General features: G+C 40.0%; 1 protein-coding gene across 5 annotated transcripts in view; it reads right to left on the bottom strand.

The window, feature by feature from the left end:
- Positions 1 to 2,850: 2,850 nt before the first annotated feature.
- Positions 2,851 to 23,180, bottom strand: part of LOC139465311 (sex peptide receptor-related protein 2-like) — a 197,466-nt gene continuing 177,136 nt past the window's right edge. For all 5 annotated transcript variants that reach the window (XM_071247000.1, XM_071247001.1, XM_071246999.1 and 2 more), the window contains one exon: positions 2,851 to 4,298. In XM_071247000.1, coding sequence (XP_071103101.1) covers positions 3,063 to 4,241 — 1,179 coding nt within the window. In that variant the 5' untranslated portion in view covers positions 4,242 to 4,298 and the 3' untranslated portion in view covers positions 2,851 to 3,062. The remainder of the gene's footprint in view (positions 4,299 to 23,180) is intronic.

Here is a 23,180-nt window from a genome sequence, read left to right as displayed (position 1 = left end):
CAATAGAATATTTATGACATATTACACATGTCAGGCTGATACAAGCCATTAAAGTGCATGCTATTTTGCCAGTGCATTGTCATATTGTTTTCTCTGTAAACTTTGGATGATATTATTTGCTTTCATTTTTGACAAACAGCCCTAAACCATTGAAGTTTCAAATGTTACTATATAGTCAGCATTGACAAATCATAACAATCACAGTAACTGCAATTAACCATCCGCGAAAAGTGAGTGAGTATGGTTTTACGCCGCTATTAGTAATATTCCAGCAATATCACGGCGGGGGACACCAGAAATGGGCTTCACAAACATTATGCCCATGTAGGGAAACGAACCCGCGTCTTCGGCATGACGAGCGATCGCTTTAACTACTAGGCTACCCCACTCACTAAGTTTAGTCCCATTGGATACGTGTTTCATCGTTAACATGGCAGTATCGTATATACTCACATGCCACGTTGACTTCCATCAGTTGAGGAGGCACGGGTGGTCCAGTCGTCTAAGTCTCCTCAGTTCGCTGTGCAGAGTTGCGTTCCTTGGGAACGACAGAAAACTTTGATCGTGGGTTCGAATCCTGGCTCCCCCGATTATGTTTCAAGGTTTGTCAGAACCATACCCGTACTCGTAGGTTTCACCAAACATGTCTAAGACCTGCATAACGTTGGGCGTTCCTCCCACATTACGCTAAGACGCCGTGATATGACTAGAATACTGTTCAAATCGGCGTTCAAAAAACTCAACTCACGAACTTACCTTTGTGTCGAGCAATAATCCCGTAGCAAGCCCTTATTGCCTAGATTTCAAAACTTTTAAGATATAATTTCAAAAAGCGTCATTCCACTCTTGATAAAAAACAACAACTTTGGTCAAGGCCTTAATAAAGCTTTCAAACCGTTTATGGTGAATATGTGCTGGAGATTCAGCGACGAAAATTATATGTCATGCAATCCCTATTTTGACTTGCACCATGCCAGTGACGTTTCCGGGTATTTCAGGTGAAAACTGACTTGCCTTTGTTTCGGGCTTCTCCGGTAGCATAGGACAGGTTCGCCTTTTCGCGATCACCTGGTATCATCATTTATTTCCATGAGGAAATATTGATTATTCGTCTGTTTGATGACTCAGTTGTTATCAGTTCTACAGCATTCGTTACTCTATACTATATAAAGATGTAGTTATGCGTGCGTGCGTGATTTGGGTTTTAACGCCACTTTTAACAATATTCTAGACTAAGTTATATCGCGGCGTGTCAGCTTAATGTGGGAGGAAAGCCCGAAGTGATGCAGATCTCAGACGTTTACCACCTCGGTGAAACCCACGAGAACGAGTATGGTGCTGACAAACCTAGAAACAGAATCGGGGCGAACCGGGATTCGAAACCACAATCATAGGTTTCTGGCGTGCCCAAGGGACGCAACTCTGCACAGCGAATCGCGGCTCCTTAGACGACTGGGCCACCCGTGACCCTAGATGTAGTAATGCACTCAGAACGTTGACATATTACATTACAGGCGTTACTACATGAACGTTATAAACGTGAAAGTTGCAGCAGCTGTGTTCGCATGTTCATAACTCCCTTCGTCTCCGCGATTATGAGTAAAATCGTTTGATATGGTACTATAAATCCATAACAGGACACGATCCACGAAGATGCTAATGTGTATATTACAAATACGTTCTCTGGTTGTGCTGGGTTTGTTTCTATTCACGATTACCTCACTGTGTCTACTCTGTCATTATCGTATGGATGTACGTCAAACGGTTAGGGCAATTCTTGTTTTGTCTCTATATTTTCTAATCTCGCCTTCTGCAATCGTCCAGCTATTTGAACTGAGTGGCTAAAAAAGTACACCGTGTTTTTAAAGTAATTGAAAATTGAAAGAACTGTTGTTGAATTTGATCACGCCTATCTAAACATCACTCATTCCTGCAACAGTTTGTAAAAAGTAATCTGTGGCCTAGTAATTGTGTGTAAAACTAAATTAGTTCAATGAAGGCTGGGCAAGAAATAAATTGGCAACCACTTGACCCCCACCATGTTTGTAATGTAAATATATGTGCCTAAAAAAGGAAATTTATTGACTTAATGTCTAAGAAACCCCCCAGCAGTTCTGTATTATGCCAATTCCTTTTTTTAAAGTTTTAAATCAAATCATATTTTTTAGTACTCTTCGATTGCTGTTGAAACGTCAAAACACGCCAGTTCATTTTTTTGGATATGATATCGCAAACATATGATATTTTCAATTGAAAATCAACTGGGGTCTATAGTTTCTTTTGCTACTCAGTTTATAATCAAATTTGGACTAGACAAGCCAGTGATTAATGTTATGAGCAACGTCATAAGGTGTCGAGTTACGGCGAAACGCAATCAACAAAATCGCCGAGCTTGATCACCGACCAATTCAGTGGCTCTTACGAAAAGCATAGGTTGTAGGATATTTATTCTATTCAAGAAGGTGACATTGTTTTAAAATGTGGAATCAGCAAAGGCTGACAATTAATCTCTTATTCAAACTTACCACTCATTGCTGGAGTGCTTATCCATGTAGTGAGATCGAATTAAAGCCGCAGTGACCGAAATATTTAACAAATTCCGTGCATGTGCACATATTGTTAAAAAGGCGCGTGCATCGAAATATAAAACATTCCTAGAACGAACAAAATGTAAATTGGTTACACAATTCTTAAAACATGTTATGCTTCCTGCAAACCATGTACAGACCTGATATCATACATGTACATATGATAGAAAATGGTTGTTGTTTTTCTATGAACTATAACAGATTTATTTCTATACATGGATTTGTTTTATTCAATTCACCAAATGAGCATAGTCATCTTAGGTATAAGAAGCTTGATGGACTCATTAACATACAAAGAATAAGTATCAAGGTCGTTCATCTAGGTGTGTCTCTCTCTCAAGTTACAAGGCTTCAGCGGGCACGTTTAATATTTATTGATACAAGTGGCACAAGTTATGAAAACAAAACAACGCAGCTAGCAACGCAAACTGAACAAAAGGCCGTTATGGTATGAATGTCAATGCACACATTGCGTCACACATATGTCTCCTGTGCATTCGTCTGTGTCTTATCTTCGTCTTTTGAATTGTTCCTTATCACATGGGTACTTCCGTTTCGCATGCTTCGGCGTGTGTCTTTTGGAACAAGTTCGGGTCGGCATGCGCAGAATATCCTCAAGAAGGTGTTGCGGAAAACAATGCTTAGGGCACAGTACAAAAGAAAATTAAACGCGGAGTTGACAGCAAGCAGGGAGTCTGTAATTTCGCGGATGCCCTTGACCAGGTTCCCCTCCTCGACGTAGCCTTTGCCAAAGAACGTCGACATGACGGCGTCGGGTGTGATGCAGATGACGAAGACGAGGATTATTATGATGAGCATCAGAGTGATGCGGTTCCTGGAGGAGAGACGCTTACCCTTTACTCGTTCTTTACGCAACTCGTTGATAATACGGGCGTTTAGGTAAATCAGAACGAAAAGGGGGATAATAGCTCTCAGAGCGTTTTGGATCCATGTATAGGGTACCATGAAGGCTTCATTCTTACCAAGGTCCGTCGGGATAAACTCACTGCATGTAATATTGTTCTTGATGTCATGAAAAGTCTCTACCTTATATCTGAACAGTGATGGGAGAGACAGAAGGATCATCATGATGAACACTATAGCGCACACCAACCGAGCGCGGGAAATGGTGCATAGCTGTTTCGCACGGGAAGGGTGACACACGGAGATGTAGCGCTCCATGGCAACGGAGACAGTTAACCAGGCTGTGATACACACAGCCATGTTAAATATGTAATGGGCAAATGGATACAGAGTGATTTTCATCTTCTCCGAGAGTTCTGCATCGTTCAGAAATAGTACGACCATTATAAAGTACAAAAGGTCATTGAAGAGTTTGATTGTGTCGGAAACCGCCAAAGCTGACAAATACACATTGGTTGACGTTGCCATATCTCTATGGCTTAACACAATCAGAGCAAGGACATTTCCAGTGATGCCAATGATGCACAATATCGGATATATAATCAAGCCTGTGACGTACTGTGCACGACGATAAAACCCCTCGTAGTCCGAGGTTTCATTTGTCAAACAGGATCGATTGTCGACAGCCACGTGATACCCAACATCCGATGACGTCAGGTTCACAATCAATGCTATGACTGGTTGCGGTTCTTTCCCATAGTGATGGGCCTTTTCTCCCAGTAAATCCATGTTTGTTCAGTTGTCGCAGTCAAAGTTGTCAGTAAGACATCTCATGGCTGGATACTCCTGTGAATAAACAAAAGAACAGTTATAAACCTTCATTTTAATATAAGTATTATCATTATAATCTTGGATGTTTGAATCAACGTTTTCGTTAAGAAATAAGCGAGAGAAGGAGTTAACTGTCTTTAAAGCCAGTGATAACGTGTAAGTGTTGTGCGTGTGTAAAAAACTATGACGCAGGTCATAGACACTTCAAAGAATGTGTTTGTTTGTTTGTTTGTTTTTAGGTGTTTAAAGTCGAAAACAACCATATATATTCCAGCAATATTTTCGCGACCTGTAAAGTATGTAGTCTGGACCAGACGATCAAGTGGTCGGTATGGTGAGCAATGATCGACGTCTTTGGTTGTTTGGTTGGGTTAGGATGTCAACCAAGTCAGCGAGCCTTGTCATCCGATACCGTTATGCTAAGATGACTGTAATCTCATAATTTAACATAGTTTTGAAGAAACTATTGTGACGGGGCTTTGGGAGGTATTGGGAGTTTTGTTTGTTCCAGGCCGCGCTTCATTATTAAAAGAGACATCGTTTTCATTCTGATAGAACATGTGAGACATTTTTATTCGGAACATCAAATGTCGGACGGTGGCTCACACTAATCTGACATTTAATATTCTGAATTAAATATTCTGAAGAAAACTGCTGAAAGATTATTTGTTCTGAAAATTTACGAAAATGAAATCGTTGGCATTTCGCACGGTTGCTTAAACTATTCTGACCCGTGAAGATCCGGGGTAGCACATGTGCAGGTCTTCAGCAACCCATGCTTGCTGTAAGAGGCGACTATGCTTGTCTTACGAGGCGACAAACTGGATCGGGTGGTCAGGCTCGCTGACTTGGTTGATGCATGTTATCGTGCCTCAATTGCGTGGATCTATGCCCATGATGTCAATTACTGGATTGTGTGGTCCAAACTCGATTATTTACAGACCGCCGTCATAAAGCTGAGCGGCGTTAAACAACAAAGAAACAAATAAATCATGGTAATCTTCATAAATGTGTCGCTCTGATATAGTGACTCTTTCCATTGCAGAATATACTACAAAAATCGTTTCCACCTCACAAGATTAATAAAATATTTTACGCAAGCGTTGTTGCAAGGAAGAGCTGGGGCGTGTTTATTCATTCAGTCAAAATAATGTTCTCGTGTTAAAAGGATAAGCTAAATCAGTGGATATTGTCAATTTTAGGAGATAACGGTGTCAAACTCGAGCAATAAAACAGAATTCAGTGGAAATGTTGTAATTACATTCATGCATAATACATCGATAACTTTCTTGCACAAACATAGACGGTATTCAGACAATACAGAGTACAGATGCCAATATGTGCTTCGTCGGAGATTACAATTATGTAATTTCAACTTTCAGTATGTTTTCTTGGGTTACCATATCCATGCAGACCTTCATTGTTAGTTAACTGGATGTTTCGTATTAGTGCTCTGTAATCATGTCAGTGGAGCGGTGGCATGTTAGTGCGGAGATATGTTGGTAAGGAGGTCTTACTGTAGTGAGGAGGTGTCATGTTTGTGTGGTATTATCATGTTAGTGGTGAGGTCAGTTGTTAGTGTGGAAACAGCATGTTAGTGAGGAGGCACCATATTAGTTTAAAGGCAGCATGCCAGTCATGTTAGTGCGAAGGTGGCATGTTTGTGGGGAGTCATGGTGGTAGTGGGAGATGTCATGTTTGTGGGGTGTCATGGTGGTAGTGGTAGGTGTCATGTTTGTGGGGAGTCATGGTGGTAGTGGTAGGTGTCATGTTTGTGGGGAGTCATGGTGGTAGTGGGAGGTGTCAATGTTTGTGGGGAGTCATGGTGGTAGTGGGAGGTGTCATGTTTGTGGGGAGTCATGGTGGTAGTGGGAGGTGTCATGTTTGTAGGGAGTCATGGTGGTAGTGGGAGGTGTCAATGTTTGTGGGGAGTCATGGTGGTAGTGGGAGGTGTCAATGTTTGTGGGGAGTCATGGGAGTAAAGGGAGGTGTCATGTTTGTAGGGAGTCATGGTGGTAGTGGGAGGTGTCAATGTTTGTGGGGAGTCATGGGAGTAGTGGGAGGTGTCAATGTTTGTGGGGAGTCATGGTGGTAGTGGGAGGTGGCATGTTTGTGGGGAGTCATGGTGGTAGTGGGAGGTGGCATGTTTGTGGGGAGTCATGGTGGTAGTGGTAGGTGTCATGTTTGTGGGGAGTCATGGTGGTAGTGGGAGGTGGCATGTTTGTAGGGAGTCATGGTGGTAGTGGGAGGTGTCAATGTTTGTGGGGAGTCATGGGAGTAGTGGGAGGTGTCATGTTTGTAGGGAGTCATGGTGGTAGTGGGAGGTGTCATGTTTGTGCAGTAGGATCATGCCAGTGAGGAGATATCATGACATTATGTAAGTTTTATCTGTCTGTATATTAGTGCGGAGGTAGCTTGTAAGTGTGGAGATACAATGACATTATGTAGGTTTTATCTGTCTGTTTATTAGTGCGGAAGTAGCTTGTTAGTGTGGAGATATCATGACATTATGTAGGTAAGTGCGGAGATGTCTTGTTAGTGTGAAGATACCATGACATTATGTAGGTTTTATCTGTCTGTATATTAGTGCGGAGGTGTCTTGTTAGTGTGGAGATACAATGACATTATGTAGGTTTTATCTGTCTGTATATTAGCGCGGAGGTGTCTTGTTAGTGTGGAGATACAATGACATTATGTAGGTTTTATCTGTCTGTATATTAGCGCGGAGGTAGCTTGTTAGTGTGAAGATACCATGACATTATGTAAGTTTTATCTGTCTGTATATTAGTGCGGAGGTAGCTTGTTAGTGTGGAAGTATCCAAATCTGTTTCTTGAACATCCCGTACCTTCGAATGTATAGTAGAAACACGGTTCGAAGCTCAGTTGATACATTTGTCACACGTCACTTCAACGAAAGTGTAATTGTTGGAGTCTCAGGTTAGACGTCACTTGATGACAATTTTTAGTACTTGCTTTTTCTCGTCAACAAAGGACGTACTTATTACCCTTAACGCTTAATGGTGTTAACAATGAAGCCATGAAAATTAATGTTCCGCTATATTAATCAGGTTGGCCAATGTTCATATTATGACCCCACGGCTGTACACCTACAGGTTAAAGTATCAGTGGTCAAGGCAAGGCCAGTGCACTAACTGACTCCGACCAACGGGCAGCCAATAAAGCAACACTGGTCAAACGAGCGCATTCAGCTTTGTATCAAATTAAGTCAAACGTGCCCCTAGAAGTGGAATTAATTAATCACCAAATTGCTCATGTGTCAAGAAGTAGTTGGACCTGGTGTGGATGAGCGTGAATATTATGCTGCCAAGCCCTCCTTGATCCAGGTGGAACCTTTATATTGTCCTCCCTACTGCCTCCAATGTGCTCCAAGTTTGTGAATTGAACCACCCAGCTTCGGATCATGATCTCTGTGTGTCTGTTGATGGGGGACAGGGGAAGGGGGAATGGGGGTTATTGGTTTATCATGAAACTACTGGCTCAAAAGCATAACGTTTTATCACCCAGATTAATTTGTACATGTGACACAGATACACTTTCAAAGATCCTGGGCCAGCCTGACTTTGCACCGAATAGCATACAAGGACCTTAATATATATATTACATACCAAATTTCAGTGTTGTGTATATGTGTATATGTGTATGTGTTGCGAAACTACAGATTTCAATTGGAGCAGCTGCAGTTGCACCAAAAGTCGCAAGACAATTCGCTGCAAGTGCTTCAAGACAGAATTAAAGCGATACTCTAGATGCCATCACGCCACTGTTGCATTAAAACATCATGTATTCTCTGCTGTACCAATGCAGGGGCGCGTTGACACGAGACAATTGTAACAGCTTCAACTTCAACTGATACATTTTGTATTCTGTATGTGGCGATGTTGACAAGGGCTGATTCAGGTAGAACAAAGAAATCGACTTACATTTATCCATTATTTGTTTCATCAAGGTAATGTATGGGATAAAAAGCACAAAATATCATTGAACATGATATCAGAAGTAATATGTTGATTTCTTGACATCACTGGTCATTATATCTGTAAAGGACTACATGAAATCCCTGACCAAATCTGGGTTTCATGAACTTACTGAAATGTTCAGGTATCTCACGCAAAATCACAAATTTTAACAATCCTACTGTATAATAAAGCTGTTTTTTAATGTTGAAATTCGCCTTCCTGTTATTATACGGATTTCTCTCTTGATAACAGGAGCAAAAATTTTCAGTGTTCCACTGACTTTCACTGCAATTCTATCGCTATTTCCATTTAACGCCCAATGGAATCTGTTTCGGTGGATAATTGAGACTGGTCGTTCCCTGGTTTCATATTAAACCTATCTGCTGGTTGTTCATTGCAACATGCGGCGTCATGAATTGTCTTTGCAGTCTAAAATTATAATGGATCTATAAAGCGATATCAGATACCCCTACAGTTTCAATCTCCGTTTTAGCCACTCAGCATACAGGGGATATATTTTCATGATGTATGAAACAAATAGTTTGTAAATGGATAATCTTGTTTTTTTCGTCATTGGAATTATTAGAAAAAGCACAAATGCACAACCATCATAACATAGGGATTCAAAAATAAAAACTGGTTTAAGCGGTTGCTCCCATTTTATGTTTTGATTTTCAGGAAACGTATTTTTCATCAATAAATAAAGAAGTTAATGTTGTTTCTGTAATCATTTTAACTGTAGGGATCGCCACAAACCGAGTCAAAGGTCCAATGAGCACATGAAACATCGTCGACCTTTTCGTGATAGTTTCTATGTTGTTGTTATTCATTGAATGCCATACACGTTCATTCATGTAAAACTATGAGAGCAACAGGATTTGCAAAACAAATGACACAGAATAAAACGCATCTCCTTTGAGGTAGTGACCTTTAGTGCTGATGTAGCAGAATGAGAGTCATTCACGGCCAATAGCTCCGTGTTTAAATACATTACTGTTATGAGTTTTACTGAAAATCAATTCATTTCTGTTTTATGTAAATTTCATTGTTATGGCGGTTGGTTTGTGATTCATTAAAATTATGTTTATTGCATTACAATCGTTTGTGGTTCTGCAGTTTAGTTTGCGTTGCAATTAGACTGATGGGTAGGAATGACCCATTTTGACCGCTTTTAACTGTATTGACCTAAATAAAATGTTACCGAATGCTACAGAACATATATATGGTTGTCAAAACGACGATAAATGTCACAATTCCTTGTAACCAAGATCCTGAAATAATGCCATTGCTTTGTAGTCGTTTTGTGGTATCAAACGCAAAAAGAATAAGAAAAAAATAAATAGCCTATGATTCCTCTTTTATTCTGAAAGCGAAGGTATATAAAAAGATTCCATCTGTAGAAACTACAGTTATACATATTAAATCAATTCAGAATGTGCAGCGTAATGACTATACTTTGTAACTCTCAAGGATACACGCCACATCACGTTTCCTTATTTAGATCAACCTTCCTAGTTTCAGTATATCAATGGTAAATTGTATCACGCGTACTTTTCCTTTGTCATTTGGTGTTTATTAAAGCGTCTAGATTTCCAGCTAATGCTATTTTTAGTATTTTACATAAAATATTTTTATGGTGCTGTAACTCGAAAAACCAGGTTTATCAAAGATTCAGCGTATTAATATACGTCATAATTAAAGTTTTTAAGGGGATTTTTGACATTAAATATCAACACGAGAATATTCAATAGCAAAACGCCGACCCTCCCAGAGGATGTTTTCTACTTTTATCTATTTTTTTGGTTAAAGGTTGTCTAAAGATAATCTCAAGGTTTGAATTTGAACTTCAATATGTCATGTTAACGCTTACATGTATAAATCGATCAAATAATAATCTTGAAAGTGATTAGGCAACCAGTATTAACGTTAATAATAAGTGTTATATAACTAATGAGCATTTATGCTTGTGCACTGATATATATTTGGATGTTGGCGATATGCCAGAAGCGCAGGTCGTTGGTAAAGCTCCTGTCCCTTTACACGAATCCATTGAGACAAGTGGAAGTATATGTCAAATAGATTTGTGAAGTTGATAATATACGGCTTTTATGACAGAGCTGTTTCAGGGCATCCACATCAATTAGATTTCATCTGAAACGACTTATCAATACATCTACGCCATATGGACTCAACCGATAAATGCACATGATATTACAGAACATGTTAACCCCTACAACCTACACGTGGATTTAAGGATTTGCTGTCGTTATCGGCCAGACATATCTGTATTAAATCATGATTTGTCAGTCTGGATGGGTTCCGACACATGAGATGGCTCCACGGCTAGAGGATGTGTCGGTGTTATCTGAATCACTTGAGGATAGTGTCTTTCATCGAGTATTCTCAGCGGATGGCAATTCTACTCGGTATGCAAGTTTGATATCTCACTGTACAGGCCGTCATTGGTATTGTATAACAGATGTTTAACCGAGTGGGTATGTGTAACGGTAATGGAATAGCTTTAGGGCGGTTTGAATATGTAACAGGTATTATTATAGAATGATAGTCCTTGAATAATTACCCAACACCAACATGAATCTGTTCATATGCACATAAAGAACCTGTCAATAATTGTAACCGGAAATTGAATTATGTATGAACCAGATATTCCTCAAAGAAAAAATAATTAGTATGGATTTCCTTTTGTAATGAGAACGTAAGCATAATTAATGTAGTTTCGCTTTCATATAAATATTTATTGCATAGAAAGAGTGATAACAATAGTATGCATCGACACATCAACAACTATGCGAATACAACACCCTTTTGTAATGAGAATGTAAGCATAATTAATGTAGCTTCGCATTCATATAAATATTTATTGCATAGAAAGAGTGATAACAATAGTATCCATCAGCACATCAACAGCTATGCGAATACAACATTAAAGAGCTGCAGTGACGAGTTTGGAAGGAAGAATGGCGTGGGGGTGAGCGTGTATCAGTTGTAGTATGGCGTGGGGGTGAGCGTGTGTCAGGTGTAGGCGTGTAAGCAATTGGTGCGTTAGGCTTCTGGTCCGGGTTCAAATTCCCTAGGGTAGCCACGTTATAAATTGTTCTTTAATTCGTCATATTGAAGGTTCATGTTCTGGTTTGATTCCTCATGCAGGTACACAATGCAAATTATGTTGTTTTTTGTGTCCCCGTCTTTTTACGACTTGATGTACCGTTGCAGAGATGCGCCCCTTGGACGCGCCAGAAACTTATGATCCTCGGTTCGAGTCCATATTCTGCCCGAATATCTTGTTTGTGGTTTGTAAGCTCCATGGCCGTGCTCATGGGTTTCACCAGTAAACGTCTGAGACCTGTGTCACTTCGGGTTTTCCCGAATAATAATAATACATTGAGGTGACACGCCGTGATATAACTGGGTTCTGGAATACTGTGAAAAGCGGCGTTAAACCCAACTTAATCAGTGAAAAAGAATTTTTGGGGCCGCAACAAATATTTTGGCCTTTCGTTGGATGGAATTATGTTTCGATCCTGAAATTTAGTTTCTGATACATCGGTATCCATCTTAAGAACATGTCTAACACAATGGCGTAGGGATATCTCTTCCCTAGAGCTCATTACAAGGAAATGTTCCAAGCTCTGCAATGTAATGGATGCGGTATTCTACCTGTTGTTTGTCCATGTTAACCTGCTGCTTATCACAACACGTCATGCATGTATAACCCTCGTCACTCCTGCTTGATAACGGTGCAAGAATCTACATCGAAACGTCGCTACATGCAATGAACCAGAAGTTGTTATCCACAAAGTCGTACGTTTTCTCAGGTATTCCATCAGTTAATGATATGTAAGACATTAGTATATATTAGTAAATATAAATTGTGTGAGTGTCTATGTGGTGTGTGTGTGTCGTGCATTTGGTGTGTGTGTCTGTGTGAGTGTGTGTGTGTGGTGATTGCGTGAGTGTGTATGTGTCTATGTGAGTGTGTGTGTATGTGTGGTGGTGTGTGTGAGGGTGTATATGTGTGTAATGTGAGTTTGATGGGTGTGTGTGTACGGTGTGTGTGTGAGTGTGTGCCAAGAGTAACATCCAAATGTGTCAAGAGATATGAAGAACAAAATCTGAATATGTTGTGCCAGTCGCATTTACACTATCTATCGAGAGTATGACCAAATAGCCATCATTCTTTGCGTACCATATAAACCTGGAATTTAGATCCCTAAGCACACTGTCGATACCATAAAAGGTTCCCCATTTCCACATCTAAATATGTAACACATCAAATGAGGTGAATTATACAGTCAGCCTTTTCACTAACGTCAAAATAAAAGAAGCAGTACATAAGGAAACGTCATTGAAAGAGTATTATCAGCGCCCGACTGCTCTGCCCTTTCAACATCATGTTCATATGTGAAGGAACTTTTTTCCGTAATTAGGGTTCCTGGATATAGCTTTCGACGTAAAGTCCATATACTTTCTTTTTTGGTTAATTATCATTATTCATCCGCAGCCAAAGCAGCGATTTTATCACACTAAAATATCATAAACGTCAAACCCGTATGTCCTCATAACATGCTAGTGTCTTTATAAGAAGTAAAAGACATGCTGTGATCCTTATGATCACTCTCTTTGTGAACACCTGGCCTCATCTTTGCTTTTACATCAGATCCTTCGTGCCGTCTTTTTTTTACTTCCAACTTCCATTTGATTGAATTTAGGTCATAGACACTGTTAGTTCTTCCTGTAGCACTGTTATCAACTTCCTTTTTGGTATTTTTGCAAATCTATAATTTGCTGGTGATGAACCTCTTTTGTTCAAGGCGAGAAATAACGATCTTCATTAGCATTATAAATATATGAGTATTTTGAGAAAACAGATTTTGCAAGAATTTAAATATTTTGACTGCACAGTGTATGTGTGAGTTAGCGAGGGAGCGAGCAAGCGAGTGAGTGAGAGTGAGTGAGTGAGAGTTAACGCCACTAGAATGCTGAGAAAGAGCCGTTTGACATGAGACACACGTTGTGACTTGCACCGTACGGTTACAAACGGAGTATTGATATGGTTCTGACAGATCATATCATAATTTGTTTGAATCTGATATTCAGATCTAACCAAAGGATCCCAGTTCCTCTTACGGCTTAGAGCACTTGGTCACCAATGCCTTTCATAACGCTTGTCTGCGTACTATTAACACAAACTATCTAAATTACACATAATGGTGGAAAACAGACCGTTTTCATGTTAAGATTAAGGGCAGATTTCGACGTGTTAATCAATAAAAGTATGTGTATGTAATAAGATAGAAATCGAAATCTCATTTTGTTAATAATATAATAATGTGAAAAATATGTCTTGCACCAAACTTGCCGTTTTTATGTGTTAATAAATGTCCGATTTCTAATGTATGCAAACAATAATATTGACTTGTGTCAGCGATAATCATATATGCGTTCATCGCGAGACTGGATTTAAGGACAAAAGTTTGTTTGTTTGTTTGTTGTTTAACGCCGCTCTCAGCAATATTCCAGCAATTTAGGCTGTAATTAGTCGAGTCTGGAACAGACAATCCAGTGATCGATGGTATGAGCAACGGTCCACGTCGCTGGGGACGACGACGCGCAATCAACCAAGTCACCGAACCTGACCTCAGGATCCATTAAGTCGCCGCTTACGACCAGCATTGTTTGCTGTGGGCATACACACCTAACCCGGAATCCCCGTGGGGTCACACTAAGTGAAATACACGCTACTTGCTATTAGTTCAATAGATTGCTAGGGAAGTTCTATGGGTGTAATCTCGCCACCACGACATGAGAAATCGCAATTTTCAACATCCCAGCGGTGTTGATATATTAGATAGTAATACGTGCACTTAAAATCTTAAACAAACAATGCGTGAGTGTGTTGCCGCTTTTAACAGGATAAACTTTGATGTAGCGACGTGTCAGCTGATTGCAGGATTGCCCAAGTATACAGCTGCCACTGTTGTTAACCACATGTGTCTGTTCCAGTTATATCACGGTGTGCCAGCTCAATGCGGGAGGAATGCCACTTTGGAACCCACAACAATAGGTTTCTGGCGTGCCCAAGGGAAGCAACTCTGAACAGCGAATCGCGGTGCCTCAGACCACTGGGCCACCCGTGCCTCCGAGTCTGTTCAATAATCAGACACGGCGTGGAATCTGGGATGGGAACCTCTGACCAACGGATCAAACAGGGCTACGGGAACACATCCAGTTGCTGCTCCCCTTAACATAACTGTATTACACCACATACATACAGTACTCTGGATATAGCATAGACCTAGACAAAGAACAGACGTTACTGTATATAAAAGTAGCAATTACCCTTAAGAATAGAAATAGGGCGACAAAATCCTTTCCATATCCAGTAGAAATATCTACACAAAGCAGAGCCATGAGAATGTGTTTATGAATAGAAATGATACCTGGTTATCGCGAAAAGGTGAGCGTATACTGCCCCACCGGTGGCACCGGTCACAAACACATGCAAAGACAGGTCAAGTGTTTACCTAAAAAAACATGGGAGCATATGGTACAAGCCAAATAGGAAATTGCATCGGACTGATGCGTCAAATTTGGAAATGTCCTCCACATGTCTACCCTAAAAAATGTTGAAAGCCTTACTGAGACCTTGAATGTTGTAACCTTGACCAAACAGCTTCTGAGCAAGAGTCGTATGACGCTCTTTGAAATCTTGGTAGAAAGATCATGCTCCATGATATCTCAAAAGTTGCGAAATGTAAACACCAAAGGTTGGAGCAGCTGGAATATTGCTCGACATGACGGGAGAGTAATCACTATATATAAGTAATCCCTATTTATGTTACTCTACACATCACATTAATGAAACAAATATCACATACCTGATCTGAATCATTGGCATGTCTTGAAGAGTGTGATACGCGTCCACATGCATCTCAAATCACAAGTGTATGTGACAAGTACTTATCATAAGGGAATAATGTACACTTTGGTTTGACAGGGTTATTAATAACCTATATTTATCAAGTAATACAGGAACATTTTGAAAATCACATTGAAGTTCCCGCGTTTTGTGGTCACATGTTATAGTTCGTGGTTAAACACATTTCATGCTAAGAAAATCGATGTTTTCGATCAAGACAATTTCGTCTATGGTCACATGTACATTTGGAAAGATTACATCATTCGGTACGAAAATAGCTTCGTCACTGACAGCCGATTTCAATCACCTCTTCTTCTAATATATTGTGAACTATAGATATTTTTTTTCAGTCACTGTACAAAACTGCCACGACAGTTGAGAAAAACAGGAAGCTCCCAGTAGAGGCTGGTCTATTTAAGGTCCTAGAAGTTCAGGCGCAGCCAGAATTAATCAAAGATCTACCAATATAGCCATTTTGGCAGGGGAATGCACTAAGTCTAAGGGGAGTGTCCGAGAGGATGCTGGTTAAAACGGCGGTGACATGTAAACACAGCGTGAAAATGAGATGTTTTCATGAGACACGCTAGGAACCAGGAATATAACATAGCAAAAATATACAGCAGATATCTAAAATAGGCCCATCATTTCATATATACTCTACGTCCTAATACACTCAGCATGAAATGTACTAAAATTATCTGTTTCAACATGGAACATGATTACAAGTTACAGAATTACAGAATGGTATATTTGAAAACAAAAGCATACTGAAAGCTCCACAGTGAAATCAACATTTGTAATGTTCAAATCATGTTTCATATTGTGCATGAGTTGCTATTACTCAATGAATGTAGATTCATTTTTGCAGAAAGAAGATGGAGACATTTTCAGGCACAATTACGGTACAACTAGGGTTTAAATAAGGCACAAATACGGTACAAATAGGATCTAAATAAGGCACAAATACGGATAGCATATGAGAAGTATACGTCACAAAGACGTGTTAAATAAGACATAAATACACAACCTGACGGCATAACTATGGCACAAATACGGTTCAAGTATGACATAAATACTGCACAAAGGACATAAATACTGAAAAGGTACTGACTGGGTGTGGCAAAACATGGCTCAACCACAAAACCGACCTTTACAGGAACAAGGATATGAACAACGACACACGGCGTCGATCATAAACTCTCAGGAAAAAAATGTAGGGAATACTCGGAAATAACTGAACATTTCCAAACTTGTGACATATACATGTTTCCAGTAATAGTTGTATGATAATAATGAACGAATTGGGAATACACTGCAACCGTAGTAAAGTATGACAGTAGACCTTATGACCGCTTAACGACCTTGAAGGACGAAGAGTAATTTTAGAGTTGACGTTTTTGGATCAGTTGAGTGTAATACCGCCACGAATGCATTCCCTCGACGAGGCATACTACGTATGGGTCTCCCATTGGTGATTAGAGGGACTCTGTCCCTCTCCTCTGACAACGCCTGGACACATATCCCTATCATGTCCCCGACGTGTTCACCGGGGGAAAGGTCTGGGCTCTTCACGAACATAGGCGTTGTCGTCCTGAAAGACAAAACGTCGACCCACACGCCATGCAAACGAGACGACAAAGGTGCCGGTATCGATAGCAGAGTCCAGTGACCTTTCCTTGCACAATACGTAGTGGGGTTCGGTCAGTCATAGTGATCCTGCCCCACACCATAATTGACCCACTGCAAAATTTGTCTTGAGGTCTCAGATTGACTTTGGCCTGACTTTCATTTCGATGTCGCCAGATACGACCACACCTATCAGGGAAGCGTAAAATGACCCGGTTCATATCTGAAAACTTGACACGTCGCCAGCAACATTAATCCAGTTCCACTTGTTGCCACTCTGATGATTTATAAGGGGTGGCACAATACGTGGCCGTCGAGCATGGAGATGAGCTGCATGTAGAAGATTTCTAACTGTCTCAACCCTAACTCGTGCTCCAGTTACCTGAATAAATTTTGCAGCAATTTCATTTGCCGTTTGAGCTCGATTTCGTAGAGCTTGGTTTCAGATCAATCGATCCTGTAGCCTAATCGTTGACCTGGGACGTTCTGAAGGGGGTCGATCGTCAACATTTTGGATTTGTTGGTACTTGTTCCACAGTCTGCTAATCACAGACTGTGAAACATTGAAAGTATTAGCTACTGCACGTTGACTTCTGCCAGTTTCCAGCACGCCAATTACCCGTAGACGTTCCGTGTGTTACAGACGTCGCATCCCTAGTTCGTACAAAAATAACGCAATAGGTTCTGTTTATGCATTGGGTTTTACAGAAATAAACGTTCCTGCATGGTATGTTATCTTTGTTTTAATACTTGCTATTAACATTTATTTTCCAGAACTCCTATTTTTTTAAAGAGTATAGTTAAAGAAGACATGATTGCTAGGTAGTGGCGATCGCGAGAATGTCCCTTACAACATTCCATACTTAATACTTGTAACACAACGCTATTTATAATGTACGGATTCTAGGGGAAAAAAGATTAATGGTTCTTTCGAACCGTAATGTCGCCAAGCAAGGCGCAAAAATGTGTCTCATCATATAAATGTGACAGTTAAACATTCGACGTTAAAAATTACATCTAAGTTTTTGTTTGGTAGATGCAGTACTACTCTCCAACGGGGAACTTCGTGTTAGGATAAATCCTGAGTGAGCTAGGTTTGTCGTAAGAAGCATCCAGAGTGGATGGGTACGTGGTGAGGGTCATTGAATGACTTGACTGCGCCAAGGAACATGACATCGGTCATCGGTTTGTATAGTCCAGACTCGATTAGTTGCAGGTTGTCGTGATATAGCTGCAATAATGTTGACTGAATCGTTCAGCAACAACAAAATCCAACTGGACAAATGTCATCATGTTCTGTAATATTACGCAGTGACCACTCTCCTTCTTCCTCGATATAGCTTACCAGCTTTTTGTTTAAAATACCACGAAGGCATCACTCTTTTCAATATAATAATAATAATGATGGTACATCCACACACGAAGGATGGCTGTATAGATGACTAGGTGAAAACACAAAAACGCATTTCCACATTTATCGATCAAAATATGCTTGCCATCTATATGAGGAATCTTTTTTTGATGTAAAAATCCTTAAGGTTGAAATAGTGTATCGATTTGAGTATAATTGACCGAATGTTCTTAGGAGTGAGTGAGTGAGTGAGTGAGTGAGTGAGTGAGTGAGTGAGTATGATTTTACGCCGCTTTTAGCAATATTCCAGCAATATCACGGCGGGGGACACCAGAAATGGGCTTCACACATTGTACCCATGTCGGGAATCGAACCCGGGTCTTCGGCGTGACGAGCGAACGCTTTAGCCACTAGACTACCCGACCGCCCCGAATGTTCTTAGGGATAGTTACATGTAACATCATAAAAATGAAATAAAAAAGGATTATATCTTCATTGTTTGAAGAAACACGCTACAGAAACATTAAGATACCAATGTAGCACATTTACGTCACAAAAATGACACCAAAAACAGCCAATGACTTATGCCGATCCTAGGTTCTACTTTTATCCAAAGTCATTAGTAGATAACAACATCTTTGACAGAACGTAGAACATTAACAACTACTAGCAACGTCATCCCTTAACAAACAATATGCATTAATCATTGTTTAGAAATAAAAAAAAGATTTATACCAGTATCCACAACGCGGCGCCATTCATAGACTCACACACAAATATGATCAATATTTTTTTTCAAAAACGTCCGGCATATTTACAGGGTGCCAAAGAAAGCCTCGGGAAACACAAAACAAAATGAATTATATGATGCATGTGATATGATATTAAAAGCCAAAGCTGCGGAATGAGCGACGTCCTTTGTATGCATCACAAGGCCATTTTACCTAAATTCAGTAACGACAAACAATCTTCCATAATTGGACGTGGAATGCAGGACAAACAATACGCTTTGACCTTTCCTTTCTGTCAGAGGTGAAGGTTGTTTTTCGATATCAAATCGTCATTTAGCACGCGGAGTACATTCTTATCTTCTGACTGCTACACTATTACATGTATAAGAATGTGTGCTGTGATGTTATAGATTTCAGAGAAAAAGTGGGAAAACAATCTTAAATCCCACAGAGGTAACAGGTCTACACAATTCAGGCGCTTTAATGTTCAGGTCAGTAAGTTCCAGCAAATATGATCATACTTGGACACCCCAAATGAACGACCTCTTCATCGAACATGTTAGTATACGAGTTGCGTGACGGAGCAGACAATGAGACACACAAGTGAATGAGTGAGTATGGTTTTACGCCGCTTTTAGCAATCGGGCAAATATCCCGTCGGGGGATACCAGAAATGGGCATCACACATGTTACGTACAAGTGCTACCTGGAACAGTTTTACATGGGATAGAATATGACATTGAAGAGAAGACTGACCTATTTGTCCTTGATTTCTAATGGTAATAAACCAATTTCCGGAGAATATTTTCATGACTATGATATCTTGAATATGGGTCCCGATAACTTATGTGGCGGTGTCCTCACAACACAATACAAATCAAAGTGACAAACAATTGCCATATTTATGAAATATCTCTGCTAAATATTGTCTGTATCAAGATCATGTGTTTGGGAATCACTATCGTATAGTGATGATATCGGGTGAAAAGTAAAGACGAAGAGAAAAGCGCATCTTGATCAACCCGCGGCACACGTCATAGGCACATGCAACGGGAAGACTATTGTTCAACAAACATGGGAACATATGATTCAAGTTGCATAGGACATATGTTTTGTCATCGATGCGTCAAATTTAGTTTTACTGAAGCTTTGAATGTCCTTACCTTGTGCAACAGTCCAATGGCGCTCTTTGATAGAAAGAGCATGCTCGAATGTACCTCAAAAGTAGACACCAAAAGCTGGAGCTGATGGAATATTGCTCGACATGTCATCGTATCGCATTTGCGTGGATCGATGCTCATGATCTTAATCACTGAATTGTCTGGTCCAGACTCGATTATATTTTCAGACCGCCGTCATATAGCTGGGATATTGCTGAGTGCGGCGTTAAACAACAAATAGCCTAACCTAGTACATGTTGTGGTAGGGCGTCGAGGGATCGATCCCCGGCCCCGTCATACCAAAATACGTTAAAAGATGGAACCTGTTACTACCCTGCCTGGCGCCCGGCATTAGGGATTAAACAACAACTGGTCGATTCGGTGTCAGTAAACTGTGTCTGAGTGGGGTATCCATGTTCAACTGCCATGGTATCGCAGTGGGCTAGCACTATAAAATCGGCATTAGTCCGGACCAACATAAGCAGCCGCACACACAAACGCACACACTCGCGCGCACACACACGCACACACACACACACACACACACACACACACACACACACACACACACACACACACACACACACCAGCATGCACGTAGTAATAATCTGAAACGCGACATTAAACCCCATTTCTCTTCACATCCTTGTGCATATCCAAATGAGCAAACCCCAACTTCAAAGGAAAAACATCATTGTTTGCTGAGGATTGAATATGGACAGGGAGTATCAATTAGTCATAATAATGATCATATGCTTGATATAATATCCCAAGCCGCACGCCAGGGCATTGATTTGTGTCGATGCATGCCACGTGTTGATTTACAACCTGTCTGTCACACGTCTTACTCCACACATAATTGACACCATGCTGATGACAATGTCATGAAGAACAGGAAAAACATATTTGTGGCTGTCCTCCCACCAACTGGCGTTCAGTGCTGAGAAAAAAACCTTGACAATGTGTAGTAAATGTGAGAAAGAGAAAAAAACCATGATATATATGACTGGTTCATTCATGAGGAATATAAGTAACACTGAAATGAACAAATGCTCCTTAACTAGATTTACATTTAGTACTTACAACACATTTTGTGAAGTACATTTATTTTCCTAAAACCAGCTTGTCAGCCTCAGAGTCTTGATTTGATTTCCGTCTAGATGTGGTTTCTGGTTTCCTTACACTTTAAACTTCAACAGTTTGATTTTTAAACTTTTTCCTGTTGTAATACCTAGAATATGCTCGACGTTCTTCCATAACAATTTTCAATTGTCGATTCCGCACACGTTTGACTTCGTACAATGTGCATGTACAGCTGTAGAGCTTTGATTTGGATTAACTCCAAGATAACAATGCATGTGATGAGTCTTCTCGTATCAACACTTAATATAATCTCAAAATGTAAATATTTTACGGAGCCCCTTTGGGGACATGGATCAAAATATTTATCATGAGTACACGAGATAATATCATGTACGCTCAACATTAATAGTGTCCTCGCACGAATATATTTTGTGCACACAAACGTAATATATTTTGTTTTCAATAAACGAGAAGATCCGGCTTAGAATAGGTCTTCAACAACCCATGCTTGCCGTGAAAGACAACTATGCTTGTCGTAAGAGGCTACTAACGGGATCGAGTTGTCAGGCTCGCTGACTTGGTTGATGCATGTCATCGTATCCCAATTGCGTAGATCTTGGACGCGACGTTAAACCCAATTTCACCACCCAATTGTGTGGATCGATGCTCATGATATCAATCACTGGATTGTCTGGTCCAGACTCGATTTTTTATAGACCGCTGTCATATAGCTGGAGGTTGCTGAGTACGGCGTTAAACAACAAACAAAACAAAACAAAATCAATAAACGTGTTTGTGTGCATAACACAACATAAGATCTTACGCACTTTACAGCATCATGCACTATATCTGATAAATAAAAAAACAACCATTATCGTGTGAAGGGCACTGGCACATTAACACCACATTATGACACATCATGGTAAAACTCCGTAATAATGTTCTATCTCTTTATCATAACTTTACAACACGGATTTGTCCTAGGCACAGGCAAATGAAAGTGCAAAAAGAGAAGAGGGGCCTAATGAATGTCTTTCCGAGTGGGTTAAGTCAGTGTGTGATGTCATTGGTAGAATGCACCAACTGAAAAAGGGGGAACGGAATTGGATAAACCCATTCTGACCCAGCCAGCTGTCATCCAAAGTCTGTCCTGCATGAAAACCGTTTGTAGTTGTTCCCACTGACAAGCCCTCTAATAACAGAACCATTTTATGTAATCTAATTGTAATTGTTAATTAATTGTACAATTGTTAATTGTAATTGTAAAAATGCTGGATATAAGTGGCATATTAAATAATGCCAGACATGAGGCCGGTATGTTAACTGAGGAAGAAATCTGCCCAAACCACGCAGCAGTACTATCCTCTTTTGTACTGGATTCCAAAGCTCCATCAAAACCCGTACAAAGAGTGATATATTGGCGGTTCCAGCAAATGTACCACCAAATCCCTGTCTTAACAACTAACCCTAATCCTCAATACAATCAAGGAAGGGCTTTCTATATATTCACAGAACGTATTTGAGACAAGTGGAATTAATATTATTTGGATTCTCAAAAGCGCAAAGAATACTGCCAGTATGTTAACTTAGGTGGAAATCCTCCAAAAACCTGCATGAGTTCTATCAACTTTTGACTCTAATGCCCGAAGACTTGTCCATTCCTCTCTGGATTCCGAAGCTCCATACAAATCCATACAAATAGAGATGTAATGCTCCATGTAGCAAATGTACCAACAAATCATGTCTAAAAGATTAACCATAATCCTAAATACAATCACGGAAGGACTTTCTGTAGTATTTGAGACAAGTGGAATTAATCTCATGTGGATTCTCAAAATGTCAAAGGATTTGCTTGACTTTTTACAATCCCCCAAAAGAACCAGGTTCAATTCTGTCAAAACATTATACAAAACTTTATACACCACTATCCCACATGACAAACTTATGGAAAAACTTCATTTCTTGATCCATTGAGCTTTTGTTACAAAACGTGGTGACCATAGATGTAGTTACATATCAATATCTTCAG

Source organism: Haliotis cracherodii, unplaced genomic scaffold (genome assembly GCF_022045235.1).
Source record: "Haliotis cracherodii isolate W230 unplaced genomic scaffold, xgHalCrac1.p SCAF_18, whole genome shotgun sequence".
Lineage (NCBI taxonomy): Eukaryota > Metazoa > Mollusca > Gastropoda > Lepetellida > Haliotidae > Haliotis > Haliotis cracherodii.
The sequence above is the reverse complement of the archived record's forward strand: the minus strand, read 5'-3'. Positions and strand labels throughout refer to the sequence as shown.